The 25,555-nt window shown below is 37.9% G+C and overlaps 1 protein-coding gene across 4 annotated transcripts in view; it reads left to right on the forward strand.

Moving 5' to 3' along the window:
* Positions 1–25,555, forward strand: part of VTI1A (vesicle transport through interaction with t-SNAREs 1A) — a 255,367-nt gene that overhangs the window by 4,332 nt on the left and 225,480 nt on the right. For all 4 annotated transcript variants that reach the window (XM_058029598.1, XM_058029597.1, XM_058029596.1 and 1 more), the window contains exons 2-3: positions 2,461–2,519; positions 6,697–6,807. In XM_058029598.1, the coding sequence (XP_057885581.1) occupies positions 2,461–2,519; positions 6,697–6,807 (170 nt within the window). The remainder of the gene's footprint in view (positions 1–2,460; positions 2,520–6,696; positions 6,808–25,555) is intronic.

Raw genomic sequence — 25,555 nt, forward strand, 5'->3', positions numbered from 1 at the left:
TTGGATCTCACTTTCAGTTTGAACAAATCATCCTGTGAATACTGTGCCCCCCTTCCTATGGGGATTCTGGCTGTGAAAGAAATTGTTTCCTTTGCTTAACCACTGAAGTAAAAGTAAAACTGAAAAGAAATGCTTTGGGAACCATGGTTACATGGTACTGTGGGCTCTAGAGGATCAGCTGTTGCAACAAGTTTAGCTGCTGTCCTGGAAGTCTGAAGATCCTGCTCCAGAGCTGCAGTGCTGGGATGTTGCCATGTGCCTGCTCACATATCTATATTTTAAGGAAAAACAAAGGCAGCATCTGGGTGATTATGTACCTGGGCCAGTATTAAAATCTGTAGTTGGGTTAAAATTTAATTAACTAAACCATTGGAGATCATTTGAATACCCTCTCCTCCTAATTTTATGAGAGCAGTTTTAGCTAGACCTTCTTCTGTACTAATGAGTTTTCCCTACAAAAAGTCTGTAGTGGGTCAGTAAGATTTTACTGGCCAGTAGAGTGCTGGGTAGTTCTTGTAATCACAAGTACAAGCAGAATTATCTCAGTATGAAATACCTGCCAAAAAACTCCAACTTTATATCCCTAAATTTCAGGTTACTAAATGTGTATGAAAATTGTGATCCAGTATAACTCAAGGAAGTACTGAAAATGCTATAGTACATTTATATTCTGCTGCTATGTTTTAAAATTTTATTTCAGCTTCAATAAAATGGTGCTGTGTATTTCATACCTTCCATTGTTTTTATTTTTGTCCATTGTCATCTTGCTGACTTCCAAATGACGGGAAGAACAGAGGTGTTTTGGGTTATGAGAATAGAAATATGTGGAGGGGTGGGGAAGGGGCAGATTTCTTTTAGTTTTTTTGTGTTAGGAAGATAAAGTGCTGAATTTTCTGGCCTGGGTGCTATCATGAGAACCTGGTGGGGAATTAAAGGAAGACATTTCCTGCAGAAAACCGAAAGTGCTACACAGAAAATTTTTCCTGCATCTTGTGCTGTAGTAGAATCCACTGGATGTGTCAGGGTGAATTCCAGATTTGCAGGAAAGATGGTCCCAAGCCTGATCTTCTGTGCAGGCAGAGCTCCAGTATATGTAACTGAGGAAGGACAGATTGTGATGTTCCTGTGTCCCTGAATGACAGTGTATTTTGGTGAATGAGAAGTATGTTATTATTGAAGTGGTTCTCTCATGAAATTTAGTGGTTTCTGGAATGCAGAAGATTGAAGGAGATGATCAGATTGTCCCTTTTGGTCTTTAATATGTCAGTTCCAGGATACAAAGAGATCGTGTGGAACAGGGGCAAGGGGATTCAGATTAAAAACAAAGCTCTGAAGTTTAGAGACACATGATTGAGTCTTGTGCTGACATAGATTTATCCATCGTGACCTCTGGGGAGCTGTGACTGGAGACACTTTGGTGACATTCACTTTTTATCTGCTTCATCAGGCAAACCACCAGTAGAGATGTCTCATGAGACTCCTGGTTTCAAACAAACATTTGTATGTTCAGTTTTGTAGTTAACTTCATTGGCACAATGAAGATTTAGAGTCTGAGGGCTGGAAGATGTGATGGTAGGATGGAAACCCTTGAATACCCACAGTAATGAAGCAGTGTGGGGACATTTTATTATCCAGTGTCTGAATATTTCTCAATTTGTTTCATGCTGTAACAAACCAAGTTGTGAAGCACTTGGAATGTTTGTGATGATGTGACACTGAATTTCACTTCTCAGTTCAGACTGGATTCTGCCTGCAAATGGATGGTTGGAGGCCGGGCAAAAGTCACTCTCTGTAGCTGGGACCTTGCTGGGGAACCTGGCAGATGGTGATCGCTATGTATAGCTTGAAACTTATTTAAATTTTTAAACAATTCCATATTTTATTACTAATTTCCATTTTACCGTTACTAGAAGACGTGGTTTTCTTGTAGTTCCTGTGGCATTTCATTTTATATCTGTTGAACCAAAAGAAACAATTCTAGACCCCACATAGGAGTAGGGAATAGAAACATCATTTTTCTTCAGACCCTGAATTAGTTTTAATTGGGATGCTTGGCTGGTTTTGTGCATCTCATATTTTGCAGGTGAATCTGTTATGCCTTTGTTCTTAAATGATATTTTTGCATTTAGTGTATGCATGTGCTTTCCCATGCATTTGTACACACCAGCAAGTGCCTGCTGAGGCAGAATTCCTGCAGAATTCCTAATTGCTAGTTAGGAAAGCAGCTGTAAGTGCTTTCCTAACTAGCAAATGCTGCATAACAGGGCAGAACTTCAAGGATTCTGCAGTCTTTTTTATTTTTTTTTTTAATTACTAATGTGTGTATCACCCTGTGTGAGGATGTCACACAGAATAAATCTCAAGTCTGTTTTAGCTGATACATACAATCTTTTGAAATGGTATGCTTTTCTTTCATGGTAAGAGCACAATTATATTGGCTTTTTCACAATTCTGTTTCAGATGAGAAGAAGCAGATGGTTGCAAATGTTGAGAAACAGCTCGAAGAAGCGAGGGAACTGGTATGTTCTGGCTTTTCATATGTTAACTGCAAATTCCTAAAAAAGTAATAGAATCATTGATAGCAACTTTTAACACCCATGCCCTAAAAATACTTAGCAATGATATATTAGAAAATGAAATAGTAGTCTTGAAATAGTTCTTATTTGAGGATATGAAATAAGAGTGTATCTTTTTTTAATCCTCTGTTAAATGATGCAAGGTTTGCACTATTGCTGTAAGTCCATAAATAGTTAGACATAGTTGTGGATTAGGTCTTTAGGAATGGAATTAAATATTACACACCATGACTTTGTTTTTGGCTTGTAAGACCCAAGCATCTACTTAATTTCATCTATCAGAATGTCTTGTAGAGCAGTAGCTCTTTTTTTCCATTTTAGCAAGTGACACATAAAGGTGAGGACAAGGGGCCATGGCAGTGTGGGTCACTGCTCCAAGAAGAGTGTAGCTGTTAACCAGGCATCAGTTTGTGGTTCACACTGACAAAAAAATCCCAGTATGTGACAAACAACTGTGACTCTTTTATTTATTTAGTTCCCATTACAGCCTGTCATGTCTTCCATCTGGGAGCAGTATAAGAGTAAAGTTTTGTATGGAGTAACTGAGTGTTGGTGACAGCTGAGATTGTCTTTTTCCCACATGGCCAATAGTTCCTTACCTGAAGTTGCTTTTGTTTATTGCTTGCAAATGACTTTGGTGTATCTAATGTCAGAAATGTAATCTGAATGTTAGGATAGGGAAAAAAATTAGCTTTTCTACCCTAGAATTTCTTGTAATGGAAAAAACTTGAATCAATTTTTTGGCTACTAACTACATACTAAAATTAATTTTTTGAAGTGGCATAGGAAGAAAAAAGTCTCTTGGCTGTTTGAAGGCATACAAAGTGCTTTTAGTTTAAAAATGGAATTAGTCTTGTAGACCAGAGCATTGGAATAGCATCCAGTAAAGCTGGATCTTGGGATGGCTTCCTGCAGTTTTGTCTTGTGAGGATGACAAAGCAACTAACCTCTTTAATTTGGTATTCCCAGTGAGACACATGGTAAAATTATTGACTCATTTCATGAGGATGTTCTGTAGATGCATTAAGGCATTTTGGGCACTTTCATATTCAAACAGCTGCAAAAAGTAGAAATCTAGAAATGTTTTTCAGCTCATTTTCACTACAAGTTGACATGGCAAAAGACAGAGTAGTACAGAGGAGCTCCAGCGTGGGTGGTCATTCAGATTTGGTTTTCTACTCAAGTAGGTTGGAAGGGGCAGAAATTGAGGTAATGGCTTCTTACTTCTCTCCTTATGTCAAGAAAATATAATCTACATTTGCATTTATTACAAGATTAAAATATAAATCCAGTACTTGTATTTTTATGCTAATGATGATCTTCATTTAATGTACTGGCTTTTCTTTCACACTTTTGTTTTAGATCTTTATATTCAATTATTGGCTTTAAGCAATTACCCAACATGTTTGTGATTAATGTCAAGGCTTGGGTTTAGAAATCAATTTGAACAAACCTGCTAATAACAGAACTGATTAAGAGGCTCCTATTTTAAACTAAAGGCTACAGTAGAAAATCAAAATAAACCTAATTCCTTGCTGCTGATAGTTTTCATACATTGGTTTGCTTCATTGTCTTGCATAGTCAAAGCTGGGATTAGCTGATTTTTATTTCCTACTTGGCTAGGAAATAACACTCTCATGTATTATAAATATTATTATAGAGATAATTTATTTGTGTTCACTAACCAGTGATGGTTTTAAAACACTTTCTGCTTTGTTTGGGTAAAATCACTGGTGTAATTGATTTGATATATGTGCAGAACTGACATGAAAACTTTCAGACTCCCAGGCTGCCTTTTCAAGCCAGAGCTGTGGAGTAAGGAATCTCTGGAGAGAAATCTTGTTGTTCTACATTCAGTGTGGAGTATCTAATTGTTATATTTAACAGGTTTTTAAGAAAGATGATTGTTGAGCTAACCTTGGGGAAATTCTTTGAGTGTAAAATCTAGCATGTGCCAGAAGAATTGTGATTTTTTGAGTGAAATTCTTCTTTTAAAGAAGACAACTCTCTCTCTGTTATTTGCCTTTATCTTTGATGAAGAACACATCACAAAATTGTTGTGTGGCAGATGCTGGGTTATTCTTGTCTTGTGTTTTTTGGTTTAGATCTCTATTTTAGTTCCAGGGCCTTAGAATCAGAATAGTGAAGCTTACCAGTTTCTTAAAATACAGCAGCTGATTCCAGAGTCCAGAGCAGATTCATATGGAGAAGTTCCTGTGGGAGGGGGAGTCTTATTATGGAGTGGGCAACATCAGCCACACTACTTTGTTGTATTTTTGAATGGAAATACGAAGGGCTGCTCTGCTTTTGCTTGTTTATGAAAAATATGATTTTATGACCAATAATGTGAGTTCTGAAAGTGGAGATGCATGAAATTAGGTTGCATTTAGGTTCACCCTTGCTTGGACCACCATGTTCTGCATGGCTTCTCATGGAAATTTCTCAGCCCGGGCACAAAATGCACCCATTTAATCTCATGATGAAAAAACATTGGTAAATGTTGGTCAGCCTAAGTATGCTTCATTGTTGTTTCTTGGACCTTACACTCTCTAATATTGACTCTTTAGAATGAACATTTTAGATGTCATGGATCATGGTCTGATGTTGGTGCAAATTCTGGATTTACTGGTCTAGGTTTTTGTTTTTATATAACAGACAAGAATTGAGACTTCATTAAAATATATATATACATACATATATATACATACATATATATACATACATATATATATATATATATATGAGGGAAATGTTTGTAGAACATTTGAGATCAAATATATTAAGATGAAATTGATAAGAAATAAGCTATTAATTCCAGCTATTGGTTTAATTTATAATACCCCTTTGGAAAGTTAAGCCTGAGCTAAAGAACTGGGTAGAATTAGAAATTGCTTTGTGTGTTTCAATTCATTAGTGACTATTTAATTAAAGTCTGCTTTATAGTTTATTATTGAATATAATTTTGTATAATCAGAATACATCAGACAAAATGACTTTTGAGTATCTGGCAATTCCATTGATTAAATTCAGATGCTTTTCTTATGATATGAGGATGAAATTTCAAAGTGTAAGCCAGTGATTACATAGGAATAAATTCTAGCAGTCCCTTGTGAAGATCTGCAACCAGTAGCCTGGGATCCTAATTGAGAAGCATTTCTGCTCCTATGCCATATTGTTTAACCCAGATCAGGAGGAGGTGAGTAAATATTGTTTCAGGTGCTTACAGCAACCAAGGAGAGGTATTCTTTTATCTTTTTTTGAGTAAATTGGAAAGATTTTAAAAGGCAGGTGTGGAATTCTTCTGCAGTTCAAAACAGAATTCCTGAACAGGCAGCACCATATAGAGCAGGCTCCAGGACCCAGTGGGCAGGTAATTAGCAGCCCTCATTTACAACTTTTGATTTGCTGTATCCCTGTGCCATATTCTTGTATTTCAGACCCCTTAGAAATCTACATGGCAAGAGTAAATAAAAAAAGCTTTTGAAGGATAGAATATGTCTCTAATTTTTTAATCCATTTGACCATGTACAAGTTCTTGAATAGCATTGTCATTGAACCCTGAAATTCAGCTATTTAATATTCTTACATATAAATTTAGGACGTAAATTTAGGTAGACAGTTTAGGTTATGCAAGTCTGCTGAGTTAGCAATGTTTAAAGAAAAAAAAATTAGTTTACTAAATATAAGATTTATTTTATTAAACACACAGGCTGGTGGTAAATAAAACTTCACATATATATATGTGTAAAGCCATTTTTCAGCCAATGGTTTCCAAAACTGCACAGCTAGGTGAAGGTAGGCAGGAATTATCCTGTTTTACTAATTATTTTTTTTTCTTTAAGAAGATGTATTCATCACAGTTGGAATTGAAATCCAGAAATATTTGGCTCAAGTCATTCCTTCTGAGTGTTAGCAATACTAATGTTGTCACTTGTTTCTTGACTTAAGACTGTGCAAAGATTTTGATAAATTGTTTGTATATTGCAGAATAAGCAACATTTTTCCTTATAAAGAAGGAATATTTCTTGACCTTAGGTATATTTCTTGAACTCAGGTAAATTTGTTCTTGCTATAATTAACCTTTTGATTTATATACCTCCTCTTTATTGTCCCTTGTCAGCTTGAGCAGATGGAACTTGAAGTCCGAGAGATCCCACCTCAAAGCCGAGGGATGTACAGCAGTCGAATGAGGAGCTACAAACAAGAAATGGGAAAACTTGAAGCTGACTTTGTGAGTTTTTAACCTATTACATAAAGAAGGCATCTCTAAGAATTTTCAAAATAAAACAATGCAATTATTCAGGCAAACGAGAGGGCATTTTTGACTAGTGTGAGGGATGAGTTCTGCATGTGTCTTGCTATGTATATCGATGAAAACCAGACTGGGGAAGAGAAGCTTTTAGCAGCAGTCCCACACCAATATTCCAGCTGCTGGCCTCCTGAAACTCTTGTTTCTCCATCAGTAGATACTGTGAGTGTTCATGATGTATGCAAAATAGTCAGCTTTTAATCCTATTTCTCAAGGAATGACAGCTTGTAGTGATGTGGGCAGTAACATGAAAGCAGTATAATCTCCAATCCGTGGAATTTTTCAATGTAGTTTATCTCATGCACTTCATTTGTTAGTCACTGTGTTGTCTTTTCCATTGCACTTAGATTCCTCTTGGCTTTTGTACAAATTGGTTATAAATACTACATTTTTCTGAGTAATGGATACAGACTAACAAGATTCCCTTGTCTAGGGGCTTCTGCTACAGTTATCAGTCCTTTTTTTTGTGGCTGGGATTTGCGCTGAATAGATTTACATAGAGACAAAACTGTTTCCTGTAAAATCATGAAAAAGTTCAAAGGCATTGCAAAGTGTAGGAAAATGCTATGTTAATTGACAGCAGCTCAGTTCCTCCAGGGTAGGGAGAAAGAAATAACCAGTGGCAGTATTTTCCATTCACTGGAGAGCTGTGAATTTCCTCAGGTTGCTGGCAGCAGTTTAATCCTTCAGGGGAGGGGAGTCAGTGTTTATACCTGCAGCCAAGAAATCCAGCTGACTGTCACTCCTCTGTGCTTCTGCCAAGTTGAGCAGTTGCACAAAAATGTATGAGAAGATGGTTGCAGTTTGTAAAGTTTGAGGAACCTTAGAATAAAAAGACTTGCATCAAAATTTTGGGGCAGTCTCATCTGTTGCCATGTAGGAATTGTGTGTGGCCAAACAGTGACTTCCCAGAGAGAGCAATTTCTGGACCAATTGTGAATGCTGTTTATCTTCTCAGATGTGTGAGAATTTGCTGTCAGCATGTATTTGTTCCTGGCCTATTCTATATGTAGGTAGATGGTGGAATTCATACTTTCATATTCCCAGGCAAGTGAGAATGAGAGAGTTCAGAGCTGAACACTGTATGGAAGAGGAGAAATGAGTGCAAGGAAATGCATCATAGCACTGGGAGTTACATGAACACAAGAACATGAGTTTGTGCTCAAAGTGAGGAAGCAAAAACAAGATGAGAAAGAGGAAGGAACAGGTCATAATAATGGATAGAAACAACAGCTCCAAACCCAAGGATCTTCAGCAGAAGATCAGGGAAAGAAAATAATGTGAAGGATGGAGCAAAGTGCTGGAAGAAAACAACTGTGCTTGAAAAAAATCTCTTATAAAGCAAAAAGTGTGGTTACAAAAAAGTGCCTTACATAGTTACAGGTTCTAAGTACTAATATTTTTCTAATTTTGTATGTAAGGATTTAAGACTCTTTTTGGATTATTATCCAGGAAATTAGCAACTTGTTGGAAACTATAGAACAAAATTAATGGCAAAAACTACATACCTCAATGCACAGTCTTTTTCATTAAGTTCTGTATTTCAAATGCAAGGTGAATGTAGAGCCAGCACTAGTAGTGTTATTTTATGTTTATTGATAGCATGAGAATTGATCTTGTTATTATTTGAATGCCTTATAGCATCTGAAAATTTGCCCTTACCCAAACAGTTATGGAAAACAGCAGCATAGCAACATGTTTAAAGCTAGGAGAAGGAAACATGAGGTTTGTGGACTGTTCACTTGTCCATTCTTTACTGGCAGGATGAACAACATTAAAGTTTATTTTTGACATTTAATACATAACTGAGTTTATTTTGTCTTGAGCAGTGTGTGTAATAATGACAAAATGCCATCACTGTAATACTATTTATTAGGTGCTGTGGCATCTTTGTGAATATGTAGGGGTTTTTTCCCTGTACACTTCACTATGTTGAAGTATATTCTGAAAAATACAGATTTAAGCGCTGTTGAGAAGTTACTCCAAACGTGGCTTTTCATCTCTAACTTTGTAATCAAATAGGAAAAAGTTGCAAATAGGAGATTTATTTCCTCTCATTGCTAATCCTTGCAGTTAGGTGTCAGTGCTCTGCAGTCCAGGGGTGTGTGAAGGCAAAGGATTGCAAAGGCACTGGAAGGCAAAGGCACTGGATTGCACATGCATAGTGGTAACACACTAATTGCAGTAAATAATATCCAAGCAGAAAAAAACACCTTGCCCAGTCTGAGCCCTCTCTCTTGAAGGAGAACCGTGATTATGAAAAACAGAATAGCACAGTTTTGTCTTTGAAAGTACTCGGGAAGCATAGCACTGTGAATACTGATGGGGAAAATGAGCAGAGTGAGCACTGCACCTCAGCTTTAGGCAGGAGTGGTTTCTGGCGCTCCCCTCAGTGCTCTGCAGTCTTCTCTGGGGAGAAATACCAGAACAGGGCAAGCATGAAGTGATGCTTCTCTGCAGAAAAGCTGCACACATCTCCAAAAGCCAACGTTCAGGCTTGTAATAAACGTACTGAAACAGAATGAAACTGTTTGATAAGCCTTATGCTGTCTTTTTTCACTTGCAGATGTAAATCTTGTGTTTACTATCTCATTTTCAATAGCTCATGCCAAGCCCTTCCTTTCTGTGGGGGGGTTGTTCCCCGTTAGGTCGGGAAGGACCGCGGGGCTCTGCCGGGCTGTGAGTGCGCTGGTGGCTCTATCTTGTGGCCCCAGGTGGAGTTGCACATCACAGCCTTGTGCTTTCCTGGCTGTTCCACGGCTTGGCACTACCTGCCAAAGAGCTCCTGAAGCTTAAAACAATCTTCCTATCAAAAGTCTTTCCTTGCATTTAACAGTGCACCATTGAGCAGTTTGAGTAGGTACAGTTTGTGGTGATTGGGAGTGGGGCTGCAGCAGAACCTCAATGGGCACAGTGTGAGCAGCACTGACAGCAACGAGCCAGGGAGTGCCCAGGGGCACTGAGCAACCACCAAAGGGAGCAGAGGGCACACAGGGGCAGTGCATCAACAGGAGGGGATAAAAGGTTGGGCTGAAGAACAAGGGCAGATGTTTGCAGCCGTCTGAAGTGGTGTTGCTCTGTATGGGCAGACACCTGAAGCCTTCTGCAGTGGTATGGTGTTACTCTGTATGGGTTGAAGCCTTCTGATATTGTGTGGTGACACTCTGTGTGTCATGGCCCTCTTGACTGCAGCACGTGCTGTGGCATATGCTGTGACAGGTTTAGGCTTGTAAATATTTTCTTTTCTTGCTGTTTGAGATGTAGAATGTCCATTGTGCCTGATGAAGTAGGTTCTGATGGCAAAAAAAGTATTTTACGTATGCGGACTATAGATGTTGTTTATTCATAGAAATAAAGCATTTTATGTTAATTGTTACCTAAAAGTAGCCAATTTTCTTTAAATAGTGGGGATTTATAGTGGTAAAAGGCTTCCAGATTTTATAAACATTAAGCTAAATCTGTCCCAGTCCATGTGAAAATGTGACTCTATAAACCTAGTAAATATATGCTTATTTCCTAGCATTTGTATCTATCCCCAGGGTTCCATGTACAGGCTCAATGTCAGGGTACCATAAAATGGAAAAAACCAAAGGCAGGCATTTATTTTCCTGAAAAGCTTATTGCTGGCATATAAGGCATTCAAATAGATGAGGAAATATAAAAATCTTGTAAGACCATGTTATGCAGTAACATTCATGTTACAGAGATGAATATTGCACAATCAGTGCTGAAAATGCAATGAGCATATTGAGAAGGAAGAAATAGCCATCAAATAAAGGAGGCAACATAGGAACTGTTCCTATTCTGTTGGCAGCACAGAGGTAAATCTTGCAGGTAGCATTTGTTATCAGTTCAGGAGACAGTGCTCGTTCCTTTTAAATCCTCAGAATTGCTACTGATTTTGGTAATTCTGACTCTCAGAATAACCTTTAGAGGAAGAAAGGGGGTGGGGCAAATTTGCAGGTACATAGATACATTATACAAAACTTGAGTAAACATTTAAGCATTGTTGGCTTTTAACCATAGCTTCAGTTATTAGTGAGGTATGTATTTACAATTTATACCTCCTGCAGGTTCTTTTTCAGATTACTGTTAAAACTTCAGCTGCTGTTAAGTTTTAAAAACATTTAAGGAGATAACCAGGACATAATTTTATTGGACAAAGTTAGCTCTCTTGTATGACTCTCAAATGCCACCTGAGTCCAGAAGCTCACCTGAACAACTCATACAGCTGTGTCTGTTGTGTTCTGGCTGTTTTTTTGCAAATACCACTTCCCCCATTTCAGGTTCAGTCACCTACCCAGACAAATATGGCTGTAAGCACCTGAAACCCTTTTTCAAATGACAAGTTGCTGGTTGTATCTTTATGGCCAGTCTTCCCCAGGTCTCCAGTTTAAACTAAAACTTAAAAACTCCACTGTTGCTGCTGGGTTATTTTGGTTTGTAAAGCAAATAGTGCAATAATGTTCTGTACTTAGAAAAGTGTGAGCTATGTGTGGGACTGCTGTGTGTGTATCTTAGTTGTTATATCCTAACAGTGTTCTTGAAAGCAGGGAATCTGTCATGCCAAAATGTCATGTGTGCACAAGAACCTTGCCTGGGCAGGTACAGGTGCCTTTAGTGAAACCTGATCTGTTGACACATTTAAGAGTTCTGAAATCAGATTGGTTTTCACTCTGTGAATAGTACAGCTCTTTTGAATGGAGGATTTGTTTTAGTGCACACAAGGTTGAACTAAGTTTCAGAATTATCTGGCCATATACTTTGACAATCTAATTTTGAAAGAGCATATTGTGAACAAAAGTTCCTTCACTGCCATTATTATAGATACTGTCGCCTTCTTGAGATAAGTAATCACTCCTCTACATTCTATTCAAACTGCTCCTTACAGAGGCACTGTTTGTTTTCCTCTGGTACTTTTCTAATAACTTCTGATATATTTGTCTGCCTGACTGGGGCTGAGCAATAGGCTGGCTTCTTTTCTACAGAAGCTAACTCCACATTGTCCTCAGCTTGTTTTCACTTGTGTCCCACCCTGGTGGCTTTGTGGTGGAAAAAGATAGAGGCATTTCACCTTTTGAAATTACTGCTATTTTAATAGGGAAAAAGTGATACAGGAAAAACTGTTCCTTTTTTTGGTAACATTCAAGGCCTAAACTAATGAAATATTAGGACTTAGAACCCTGTAGAAAATTTAAATTAGTAAATAACCCTTAAATTATTTATGTCTTAAATTTCTTTGTATTGTTTTGTGTGGAATTATGCAGATGGAAGTCAATTTATTTCATAATGGAATTTAGTAGTGATGAGATGCTTTTCTGTGGAGGAAAGTGTAAAATATGGGAGTTAACATGCTTAATTTGTAATTAACCTAAAGGGTTGTGATCATCTTAGCTGAGATTCCTGAGAGGCCACACCAGTGAAACACACCTTAGCTCCTGGGCTTTGTAATTCTGTAGGTATTGCTTACAAAGAATCATCCCTTGTTTGACCAATGAGTGTGTTATGCATCTCATAATTCAATGTGTGAAGAGGTAATATGCTGGGTGAGGGCAACCAAGCAGCAAACTTTTAATGTCAGCAAAGCTAATGCCTTGACTAGAGTCTTCTCTGAACCAACTCCCCCTTGACCCTCCCAGGAAATTCTGTGTCTGTCTCATCTGTTAACACATAGGGCTGAGACTGGTGGCTTTTGTGGTGGCTCTTTGTTGGTCCTTCAGCAAGTTGTGGTGGAGGTGATGCACATGATTTTAAGAAAAACCCATTTGTGTAGCTTAGGCTTGGCTGACTGATTACAAATAAAGGTGTTTTCAGGAAGTGATTTGGTGAGTCTGATAACTCTTGTGTGTGGCTGGGGGCAGTGAATAATGGCAGGTGTATGACTCAGAGCACTGTAAGCATTCATGCCTTTTTCCTTTCTCCCTTCACACACAAAATGTTTCTGTACTAAAGTAACTGAAAAGTGGTCTGTGGCAGACCAGCTGATAGTTTGTAGACATGTTCAGATTTCAGCCCTTTCCCAAGTAGAGAACTACAATTTCTGTTTACCATGGAGTTTGTTCCTATGTGAAAACTTCTACTTCTCAAAATAGTTAAGTATGTTTGCTGTTCTTTCTAAAAGAGAGTGGGAGACGCCATGTTCAGTCAAAATTTCTTCTAACCATCTGATGGGGAGAGTGACTTCATATGGAAAAGGTGAATGGGGGAAAGAGGGGCACAAGGGGGAAGGCTTTATTGTTTCCCACTCCCTCAGTGGTTTGTTACTCTACCCAAATGATACTCCCATACCTGTCGTGCAAAAAGAAGCAGCTGTGGTTGTCTTCCTTTTGATAGCAGCAGTAATAAAGGTGCTGTAGTTGAATATGGGTGTAGGGAGCAATGATGAATGAGAAAAGCAGGAAAGCAGGATGTATCTCATGCTTACTGCATTGTATTGCTCACCTGCACTCCTTCAAGTAGAAGTTTGGTTTTGTTTCTACCACGAGCTAAAAACAAAGATAACCAAAAAAGAAATCAGACAAACTGAGCAAAACCCCCACCATTTGAATGTGTTTACTTTTCAGGCTAGAACTGCACTCTCGACTTCCTTAACGTGTTATGATGCTTTTTGTTATTGTGGTTTTTTTTTGTTTTTTTTTGTTTTTTTTTTTTTTTTTCCAGATAGAGCGAGGCTATTTTGCATTTCAGTGCTGCATAGGAAGAGACACGTGCTATGGTAAATAATAAAAAATAGGAAGAAGGTTCTTTTTGAGGGGCCGGATGAATTCGGGCCGTTCCGATGTCCCGTGTGCTGTCCCTGCGGTGCCGCTGGGTGGCGCTGTTTGTTTGCAAAGCAAGCGTCGCTTCCCCCCCTTTTCCCCCCATCCAGTTTCTTTTTTTTTTCTTTTTGCCTTTTTTTTTTTTTTTTTTTTTGCTTTGGTAGTAACTGAAATTACTGTTTCATGAATAAAATATTTCTGGTGGGATTTGCATTTCTATATTGGCTGAAGATACTGTGTTGAATGTTTTATTAACCAGCCCAGTGCAACTGTCAGCCTATTAAAGAGATCCAATGGACCCTGTTTAGCTAAATAAACTAAATAAATCCAATTCGTCAAATTGTGTTCCTGGCTGTTTATTTTCCATTCTTTTGATGTACAGTTTATTTTAAGTTAAAGCCACATAGATTTAAAAATTAATGTGAAAATAGAATGTAGTGTTTGAAACATGAGAAGACTAATTGCCATGGTCAAAAATAGCTTCCCTTTATAGTGAAGTTGCCATCTGGTAAATGGTGAACTTTTTATTTGTGACTGATTAACTGTCCCATGTCTAAAATTAGTTGGCAAATGAGTGGTTAATAGCTTTTTTTGCCAGCTTGGTTTTGTTGCTTCTATGAAGAGAAACTTGAAATACAAGCACTGCTGTTAAAAATAACTGTTTCTATCCAACTTCAAGAGGTTTGTTCTCTATCTTGATATTTTCTCAATCAGAATTCAAGGAGAAAATTTTATATGGTCATTAGATATTAAATGCTTGTTGAAATTCTCATGGCATTGTAAGCAAATATTGGAGTGTTTAAAAGAAAACCTCTTAGCGTAACTGAATACATTGCATGTCTGGTTGTCAAACAGTTGTCAAACATTACAAATACTAGCATTCATTATATTCTGCTAGTACTAATAATATTTTAGTAACCCTGTTTTTGCTGAAAACCTTTGCCACAGAATAGCAGGAAACTGTAGTTTATGGTGATGTTACTGGGAAAATACAAATTTTTTCTATGCTAGTTGCAAGTTCTTGTAAATGTAAATACATTCTGAATTTGTTAATAAGAGAGATAAAGAAACAGTGATGGATGTATTTGCTCTTTCTTCCTGATGCTTTCCACAGCACAGACTTAGTGATGTTACATGCTAACTTGTGTGTTTTACAAGAAATTAGAGTTGCCAGGTATCATGTTTTGCATAGTTTTGTTTTTATGATCTTGGGTTTCCAAAAGTGGAATACTGAAATTGAGTGCAATAGAAATACAGTTCGATTACATTGCATTTCTGGCTCTTTTCTCAAGAAGTCTACTATAATTGATTGAACAGCCCTTGTGAAAAGCTAAAGTGTTAGATGAATTCAAACATGTCAGGGGCTCTTAAGAGAAATAATTTAATCAAGTAAGTCCACCTTTCTTCATGCAGATTTTTCTTACTAACCAAAATAGTAAATTTTTGTTTCTGCCTCCACCCCAAATTCTAACCTAAGAACAAAGCAGATATTTAGGCAGATGTCATCAGTGTTGGAGAGAGTGCTGTTCCCTTCTGTAAGTAGACTTTAATTTGTACTAAAAAAATATTACATCTCTTTAGTATTTTCTAGCTATAAATGTTTTAAAATGTTATGTAAAAACTAGACCACATCTCTTTTGTCTCAGGGAAAAAACCTTCCCACTTTGTGCTCTAAGCTGGTTCTCTTTAACATGCTAGTAATAAGCTCAGAAGGAACTTCATGATTCTGTAAAACTTGCTATCAGGTAAAAAAAAGATGGACTTTTATGGCAATCTTGTTTCTGGCTTTTAGTGAGGAAAGAATAGAAAGTGAAAAAATGGAGCTGGAAGTGTATTAGAGTGATTCTGCCTCCTCCTAGCAATGTTCTTTACTATGTGAAACATGTGGAAAAAGTGTGAAATATCTCTGTTCTTTTGTTTGGTAGCTTTTTATTTTTACTCTGCAATCATTTAGTAGTCTGTCCCAAATACAGCCAGCTTCCCTTAAAGCTGCTGTATGAACCTCAACAAAATGTGGTTCTTGGCCACAAAGTCTATTTAAACTTGCTGTTCTTGCTCAGTTAGGGAGGAAATCCCTGCAAAGGCTAGAGGATCTAAAGTTGTACATTTGACAATTTAATGCTTGTATACATTTATAATAAGTGGATCAAATGCAGCACCTCCCTTACTTTTCATTTGCTTTTTATAAACTGCCTTTAGGGTGCCAATGTGAGGAAAATAGGCCTTTTCCAATATTTAATGAATACTACAGAGGTTTCACTCCTAAAAGAGGTGATCAATGAAAATTAGAGTAGAAATAGAAAGATTACAGATAGTAAAAAGGAATATAGCAGGTGGCTTCAGGGATCAGCAGTAGAACAGAATAATTTTTCCTTCTATAGTAACATTTAACCATTTCACATGGGTGTAATGAAAAAAGGGTTTTGCTAACTAAATATTTGGTGCCTGGCATATAAAGAGAAAGAAAAGGGGGAGTGTGTGTGTGGGCTCTGCATGTTTCCCATTGAGTGGCATTTGTGCACGCTTTTGGAACCCCCACAACTTTCCAACATGCCCTTAGTTTGGTTTTTTTTTCACTTTCTGAGAAGTTAAGACCAGAATGAATAAGGGTAGTGTTTGCCAACTTACCCTCCTGGTCAGTGTGGAAAACACTGAATTGCAATTGCAGGCTTTGTACCTGTTCACTAAAGATTCAAATGTGAATTCTGGCAAGTCAAAGAAAAGGCTTGTATTGTGTCTGGTGGGTCTTGGCTTGAGCCTTAGTTAGAAAATGCTCCTGCATTATGAGTTTAACACCTCCTTTTCACTGATTCCTGAGTAAAGGTTTAGCCATTATTAAATCGCGCTCTAACTTTTGCTAGGTCGTGTCACCAAGCAGGAAAAAAAGTGTTTATTTAATATTTTATTTGAGAGAATAGCTGCATTAATATCAAAGTAAATTCTCTTATTTCAAAATCTGAAAAGTTACTTTCCATTATGGTGGTTGGTATTTTGGGACATGTAACTGCAGCTATTTTGTCACAGAGATCCCCATTTGTGGAGTGCCTAGCACAAAGGGATTTCTCACTCATGACTACAGCTCTTTGGCACTGTAATGAGTATTAACTAAATAGAACTATGCAAAGGACTGGCTTGTTATGTTAATGTGTTTCTTGTGATTATTTTTATTTGTTTAAGAAATACAGATTAGTGTCAGTATTATAGGTTGTTCTATTAGCAGCTGTCTTTGAAACCACAGGTTTTCATGTTATGTGTTTCTGTTAAAATTTCTAGCATCCTTAAAAAATGAGAAGCATTTGTCTGTGATTAATGGGGTTGTGAGTAAAATAATGCTGAGGCAGGGTCTAAACCACAGTACCAGGATTTTTTTAGTCAAAAGAAAAGATTTCATTTGTACTGACTCTTTTGTATAGTTTCATAATTCAATTTCATTAAGACCCTCAAGTGACCACGTGATTCCCCTCTCCTTTCTGCCCAGTCCTCAGGAGAAATCACATTCTCTGGTTCAGTTGTGTAAGCTTCCCACAAAGTTAGTTCAGTCAACTAAATCAAGGTAAAAAGTTACAGAAAGGTCAGGATTAAGTTAGGGGTTGCTAACCTGAATTGCTTTCCCAGCCTTTTTAAGCCCTTAGTGCTCCTTTTGTCTTTTTCTTACCTTCTGTCATGTTGTCCTCTGTTAGATCTTTATTTCAGTTGAAGGCACCTGGGCTGCATCTTTTTCCTGACCCATACTTGGAGTCACTTTCAAACGTGTTATTAAATCCCTTTTTCCATTCATGAGCTACATGTCTGGCATTCAGCAATGCAGATCGGTGGCTCAGCACTTGGGCCCTGTAGAGAGCTTGGTTTAAAATGCATGTGTTTTAGAATGAACATAAGGAAAATTTGCTCCTTTCTCCCCTCATTTTCCCTTTTCCTTTTTCTGTTTCTCTTTCTGGGGCAAATGTTAAAAATTTTTACTTTTAATTTGTACCTAAAAAGTACTCTGTTGCTAAGGTCAGAACCACTGAGTTCTCTCATAATGTAGGACCAGTTTCCAACCCATTTGTATGTTTTAAAAAATGTCTTAGCTAAGGACTTTTCTCCCATTTGGGGCTTCTTGTACAGTGGTGGTGTTTGCCTGGACAAAATCCCCCTATTTTTCTCACTTACTGCATGTGAGTCTGAACAGAGTTGCTTTTTCAGGAAAATGAACTGGAAACTCCATTTCAGGTGTGCACTGAACAGACATGAGGGTCTGAACAGAATACTGGTGTTTCAGGCAGCTTTGAGCCATGTTGAAGGGAAGATGTTTGATCTAAGAACTGGGCCAAATCTATTCTGCAATAAAACCTGAAATCATGTACACTACACAAAAAGTAGTGGAAGAACTCCAACATGCTCCTGATGTAGATAAATGTATTCTTTTGGAGCAAGATTTCCTTTTGAGGTCCTTCCGTCCTTTGTGGAAAATTTGGACCCTGTGGAAATTTCCATTCTCTTTCTTGTACCCTGTATCAGACAAAGGAAAGCAGGACAGGTGCTTCTGTAGCCTGAAATATCATAGGATCACAGAATGGTTTGGATTGGAAGGGACCTTCAAAATCATGTAGTTCCAACACCCTTTCCCCATGTGCAGGGACAACTTCCACTAGACCAGGCTGCTCAAAGCCTATCCAGTCTGGCCTTGAACACTCCCAGGGATGGGTCTGGATAATTCTATGGCTAATAGGGATAACTAAATATGTTTATTAATAAATTTGGACTATTTTTCATTGTTGGAAATTGTCTTTTCAGTCACTTATGGTGGAACATGTGTCAGTTGTTTTAACTTTTTGTCATTTGAACAGAAAAACAACACCGCTGGTTTTCCATGTTATCCAGTCCACTTTCAAGGTCTTCAGCACTAAATTTCTGATAGCAACAAAGGATTAGTGGTTTGCATTTCTGATATTGCATACCTGAGTCCCTGCTGTACTCACTGCATTTGTGATTTTGATGCAGAAGTGACATGAATCATTAAAATCCCACAAAAATTAGCAACAGGAAGTCCATAACAAGTCTTTGAGGGCACATTTACGTGTCTGGTGAATTCTAAGAAAATACTATTGTTATCCCTGCCAGGTACATTTTACAGATTAGTTAAGAGGCTGGGCTGGGCCATGCCATGCATGGTTCATGATGTCCCTAGTATTAAATTTAGTATGATCTTGGTTATATAATAGTAAATTCTTCACAGTATCTAATTCTGAGGTGTAGAGTTGGACTTTCTGAAGAAAAGAAATGCCTCTTCCAGTAAGGAGAGCTGTCCATTCTCTGGCACCCCCTGCCTTTAAACTTCTGTGCCTCTTCTCTGTGCTGTTACTTGTTCTGAGTGTGGCTTGGGCAGGAGTGTTTGAACTAATCTGTGCAATGGAGTTTATCCTTGCATTCAGATAAAGGCTTTTTTTCCCCCTATAGAGCCAACTGCTGCAGTCTGGCTGGAGTGAGTCACTGGTGAGGTGTTTGGCTGTATAGCCATAGAGGGGATAAAATTCTTGAAAGGTGCTATGCTGCCCTCTTGTTACATTTTTGGGGGAAATATCCAGAATGAAGTGACAACAGGTTGTTCTGCCATTGCAAACAAAGAAGGAGGACCTTTGGCAGTAGCAATCTTCTTGAGGGAATTGAATCAAGCACCTCCCGTGGAAAGTGGAAACAAATCCATTGCTTTGCTCAACTTCAGAGTTCTATTCAAAGTTTTTTTTTTTTTTTGCCTTATATTTTACCTTTTAAGAGACTTAGTATATTTTAGAATAAGAAATTTTTGGTATATGTTTAAATATTGTTGAAGAAATCTGTGTATTTGTGTTAATTTGTTGGGGTTTTCTTTAATATTAACAAAGTCCTTTCCCCTGGCCCAAAAAGTCAAAGTGAAATTCAGATTCTCTAGTATATATAGTCTGTCTGGAAACTTCATTGTTGGACACATCACTTCAAAAATAGCCATATGAGGAAAAATGTGTGATGCACTTATTGGCAGAGAAAAGCCAATAAATCCAATTTGATTCAGGAAGCTGAGAAATATTTTAATAACTTTCTGACATTTTCTTGTAGTCCTTATTTACCTTATCAATACTTATGGTGACATATGATTGTCAACTTTTTATATTAAACCAAACTAATAAATTAAACATGTTGTGTTTATACCTGATGAAAGCTGACGTTTTGGAAAGGTGTTAAAATATACTGACAGGTCTTGTTCATAAACTCCTTTGGTATAAATATGTAGATGACATCTTTAGATATTGTTTGTACATAGGCTGATAGGCAGGAAACGTTGACAACGTAACAAATGCAAATGTCAACCCCACAATTTAACCTTTCTGTGTAGGAAAAGATGTTAGTTTTAAGTTACATGTATCTTTTAACTTTATTTTCAAAGTTTTTTTTTGAGCCTGTTATCCTTGCTGTTTCATGTGCCACTGAAAGTAACACTGCAATAAGAAAGATTTGCACTTAAGAGCTTTTCTCTGTGGTGTTCCTACTTAAATGACTGCGGTTGAGAGGGTGTTTTTTTCTTCTAATTCTTTTTATTTTTCATGTTTGCCTGGTACCATCGGAATCTTTTTGCAATATTATCTGTTCGTTCCTTGCTTGCCAGTGATTCAGGGCTTGTGTGACTCAAGGGCAGTAAACCAGTGAAAACTCTAAAAATGTTGGAGCAGTTTCTTGTAATAGCAGACAAATGTCCTTGGCCTTAACCTGCATCAGGGTTGCTTCATATGCTGGATATTTCTGATTTGAAATTTGTCTTCTCAGGGGCGATGTAAATCCATTATGTGTTCTCTGCTTGACGTTTGTTCCACATTCTCCACAAGCTGTGATTAATATAAAATCCTGCTCAAGTTAAGGTCAGTTCTGAGTGGCCGGGGCCCTCAGGGCACCACCAGCCCTCGGTGGCCCTGAGCAGTGTCCCCACACACCATGACCCAGGGCTCCACTTCAGGGCTCTTTGCTCCTGTTTGGGGGATGCTGTGGGATGCTGCTCTCAGCTCCCCATGGCCCTGCCCATCTGTGATCCCTGCTGATAAAATTCTGAATTCTGCTGAATTCTGGTCCCCTGATAAAATTCTGGCCTGAACTTACTGGCACTGGGAGCTGTGCAGCTGTGTCAGGTGTCTGTGGCACGTGTGACTTCACAGGCCTTGTTCTTTCTGACTTTTAAAGCTACTTGATAGGGAAAACTCCAGTGGTGATTTCTGTCCCCTTCCTGGGCACCTCTGCCTGAGGTCTGGAGTCTGGGTGAGCAGCCTGGGATCTTTTGTGTCCAGTGTGCAGGAATTTTTGGTGGGATTTCATAGTGTTGTCCTAGAGCATGCATTGGAATAGCAACTACCTTGCACTGCATTCAGAATGGGAACACCTATCTTGATCCTGATGGCTGCAAGCAGAGTTCCTACAGAAACTTGTAGCCTGTCTGAATTGTGTCTCTGTTTCCCATTTTAGATTTGGGAGGAGCTTCAAGAAGAAAAACTTTGTCTTCTGTCAGCCAGGCTTTCCGTTCTGTCTTTGGTGACCAATTTCACAACTAAGATGAACTTTCCCATAGTGTTCTTGCTGCTGCTTCATGCAGGTCTTCATTTATCACAGCTGGAAGTGCACAGGTAGATTGGGAGTGTGTTGGTAGATAATCCCATGATGTTTCACACAATTCCAGCTGAGTGGTTTGAATATTCTCTCTATAATAACTGAAGATAATCTGTGAATCTCATCAGGGGGAATCCATCCCTTCCTCCTATGTCATTGAATGTACTCCATGTACATTCATGATGTAAAGATGTGTCAGATAGAGAAGTTAACCAGAAATGCAGAAATTTGGGAAGGGGAGGTGGGCATTAACTGGTTTGTGGTGCTGGAGTGTTGGAATCAAAGCTGTTGCTGTTGTGGCAGGAATTAGAGTATGATAAATTTTAGCAGTGGTAAAGGATGTTGCTACTGGTTTTGTTGTTTTTCCCTTGTTATAAATGAGTTAAAATGTCCATGGTCACAGCTCAACCTCTGTTATAAATAAAACCAAAAATGTATCAAAAGTTTTGGTGTTCTCTAAGTGCCTACAGAGGTACTTAATGAAAGTCAAAGTAATAGGAGGTTAGTGCAGGCATATAAAATTTAATAGCTTTGGAAGGTTTCAGGTGCATTAAAAATAACTCTTTTCCAGAATAATTAACTACTTTAACTTGGTATTAAATCAATCAGCCGGTTAGTGCAGTGCTGTTTTGTATTGTGGAAACTTTTGTACTGCATTAATGAACACCAACCTTTTGAGCAGATATTTCTGCAGTTAGACTGACCTATATATTATGTATTACTTAAAGGTAGCTCTGAAAAGTGTTTTTCAGATGTATATTGTTTTCTTGTTGTTAGATAGATGGACAGATTTGGGATGTACATCTGTGATACCATGTAATTGACAGAAAACTCTCTGGTATTTGACTGTCCAAAAAACATGAAAGGTATAATTTACTTTGCAACAATCCTATTCTGTCAGATGGTTGCATTGACTTTCTGAAACAGTTGGAGAAAATTGATATGGCTTAATGTAAATGAAACTGTTACATTTGATTCTTACCTCATTTTACCTCCCTGTGGTATCAAGCACTTCCCAATTGTGCAGTAAGCATGTTTTGTATGCTTTTATTCCAAATCTTTCCCTGGGGAAATCACTGGAAGTTGTGGGACAATGTTCTTTCATGTGCTGTTTTACTGGCATTGACTTAGTTTCCTGAGTTATCTAGAGATGTGGCTTCATTTAATCCACTTCCTTTGTACAGATTACAAATTGCTGCCTTGTATCAGTAGAACTGACCTTTTTTATCCCCTGAAAAAATAAAAAACCCCAAACTTTTAATTTCTAAACTGTTATTTGGGATTGTGGTTTTGAGATTCCAAATAACTCTGGCAGAGCATGGGCACCATAGCTGCAGTGCACTTCTGGAAGTTGCCATTAATTAGAATTCTGATTTTTTAGCTTTGTTTAGCAGCTTTTCTGCTCAGTGTAGTACCAGCTCTCTCTTTCTTCCCCTAGGTTTTGTGTTGCTGTGCATTTCCTGCTTAACAGAATGTTTGTTTAAGTAGATATAAGTGCAGTGAATTTCCTGAAAGTTACTCATTGGGGAAATTGAAATGAAATTTTAAAGTATCATTAGGAATGCAAACAATAAATTCTTTCATTTGCTGTAGGCGTCTTTAGGTTGGAATGACTAGAAAAGGTTCTGGTTAATTAGAAGTAATTTGTTAGAAACCTGAATCCTTTTTTTTTATTTCCTAGATTAAAACTCAGTTCCCAGCTGGATGCTTATAAGTGCAGGAAATGTAATTGTGAGATGATTAACTGCAAAAAGATGGATAATTGGAGTTCATATGATATGTCAAATATGGCTAAACCAAAAGGTTTTCTGCACGTTGAAAGAGATTGGCTGAAGTCTAGATTGCAGAATATTGAGCAAGGAGTGTTTTTAGAGATTAATAGTCACAGATTGCTGCAAGACGATGAGGCAGAGCTTGACTGTAAAGAGCTAACACCTCCCAGCCCTTTCCTATATCTTCAGGTTTTAATTAGCATGGGTTGGGTTTTGTCCTCTTCCCTTTGTGGCTGTTATGTGAATTGGAGATTAGGAAACACACTAAACATCATACATCTAACAGCAATGCTTAGACAAAGATATCTCCTCCTCTCTACTAGGAAAGGCTCAGCCTACCATAGGATAAATTATTTGATTCTCCTGTGTTACTCCCTCCCCAGTGTCTTGCCTTTACAATCAGCATTGTTTTTTCTATGGATTTTTTTAATGTTTGTAAAATTTGCTTTTAGTAATTTTTTTTTATTTTAACTGTACTGTAATAATAAATTAAAAGGTGATACATACAGTATAAACAGCATCAGTGGCATTTTGCTTTCATTATCCCTCATAGATGTTTAGCAAAACAGTGCCTGGTGTTTTAAATTACTTCTGCTTTACTTTATTATGAGAACTTCTGTTTGAATAGCCTATTGTTCTGTTAGCTACTACATTGCACTTCAAACCACAGACTGTTATTAGAGTCACTGTATTTTGGGATCATATAAAATATTTGTTCTCTCTCTGCTCCCAACCTATAAACTTCATATCTCAATAAGGAGTTTCTAACCCTTGGAAATACTGCTTTACAAATTCAGCTAATGACCCAAATACAGCTTGTTTGTTGTGTATGAGTTGTATTAAAATAACATACTCTATGTGTATTGTCATTAATGATATGCTCATTTTGATAATGGAGCTGCAGTCTCTTAGTATGTAGTCCTTGGGGAGATGCTGCATTTTTTAAACTAAGTATTGTTCTGGCTCCTTTCCTTGATTGGCCCAGAAATAGCAATCAGCTGGGGAGCAGGATGACATGCCTCTTAGCGATCCCTTTTATCTTTGAGATGAGTATCAACATTGTATGCTTCCTAATGGAAGTGTAATTTAATGAAATCTATTGGGTAAACATACTTCAGATGTTCAAAGGAGGTGACAAAATTTTTGCTGGCAGCCAGGACCTGGCTGGTTTCCAGCTTGCCTTTAGCTGCTATGCATATAGCATTGAGAGAGGCACTTAAAATAGGAACACAAAGTATTGTTTCTATTGTGTTTTTGGTTGTGGATTTTTTTTTCTCTCTGTTTTCTTTTCCTTAATTTTATTTTTCTGGTATTTTTATTAGTGCCCTATGACTTCCAGGCTTTTCTAGTAAAGTGCTGTGTGAGGTCAGGTTTCCCCTCTCCCCGCCAAAACATAGATGACAGTGTTAAACTCAGGGGAGATGGTTGGCACAGAATGTGCTGCATATTGGGGAGAGGGGTGAGGGGGGGGGTTGAGTGGTCCAGACTGCTGTTAGTAACTCTGTGAAAGAGTAAGTTCCTCTCTAGACTGATACAAAGAAGTATCCTGTTTTAAAAATTGTGTCAGAGCACTTTTGTTTTATCAATAATAATTGCTGATGTAGATCTGTCCTCACTGAGGTTTTTAACAGATGGCTGGGAGTGGAAGGAAAGCTGCTCAGCCTTCCACCTCCTCGGCTAGAAACAAGATTGCTAAAAGGAGACAGTTGTCCCTCTTACCATTGCTCCCTCCTTGTTATAGGAGTGATCCCAACACACACACCCTCTTTGTGGTAGCAAACTTGGCAGAAGGACTGGAAAGATCATATCAGCACTGTTGTCCCTTTTAATGGATGTTTGACTGGACAGCTGATGGATCTTGTTGCTCAGATCCTAATGGTTTGGTAAACTGTTGGATGGTGTTGGAGAGGAAATACATTAACATTTAGACATGTTTAAATATAATGGATGTGGCTGTGGAATGTGGGGTTTTCTTCTTTACATGGAGGGTCCAAAGGAGGTATTTTCAGTTTGAAGACTTCCACAATGGGTGTAACTGGGGGACAAAGGATGTGTCCAGAGAAAGACAAATTGCATCATTGACCTTTTGCTGTTCTTTCAGGTATAAGTGGCTAAATCTGAGCTTTTCACTGTGGCCCACTTTATTCCCAGCTTCCCTGTAAAGAAGTCCCTTTCCCAAGTTTATGTTTTTCCACTCCTCTGTGTGTGTGACATGTTACATTTGAGCCTTGTGGTTTTACTCCAGTAATCCAGTGATTTCTCTGGATTAGTGGTAGGCATGGTCTACCAACAGGGAGCTTCTTTGGGTACAAAGGCAAGGTCAAGCAATTGTCTCTTCTTGCAATGCTAGGTTTGTGTTCCATGTGGGGGCCGTAACTAAGGATCAGAAGGCAGTGAGATATAAAATGAACCATATTGCTTGTTTACAAATATGGAACAAAATGTGAAAGATTGAGGAAGAAAATTCAGTATATGTAAACATAGCTGGTATTTCTATAACTGTAAGCTATAATAATGATACAAGATAAATTG

Source organism: Melospiza georgiana, chromosome 8 (assembly GCF_028018845.1).
Source record: "Melospiza georgiana isolate bMelGeo1 chromosome 8, bMelGeo1.pri, whole genome shotgun sequence".
Taxonomy (NCBI): Eukaryota; Metazoa; Chordata; class Aves; order Passeriformes; family Passerellidae; genus Melospiza; species Melospiza georgiana.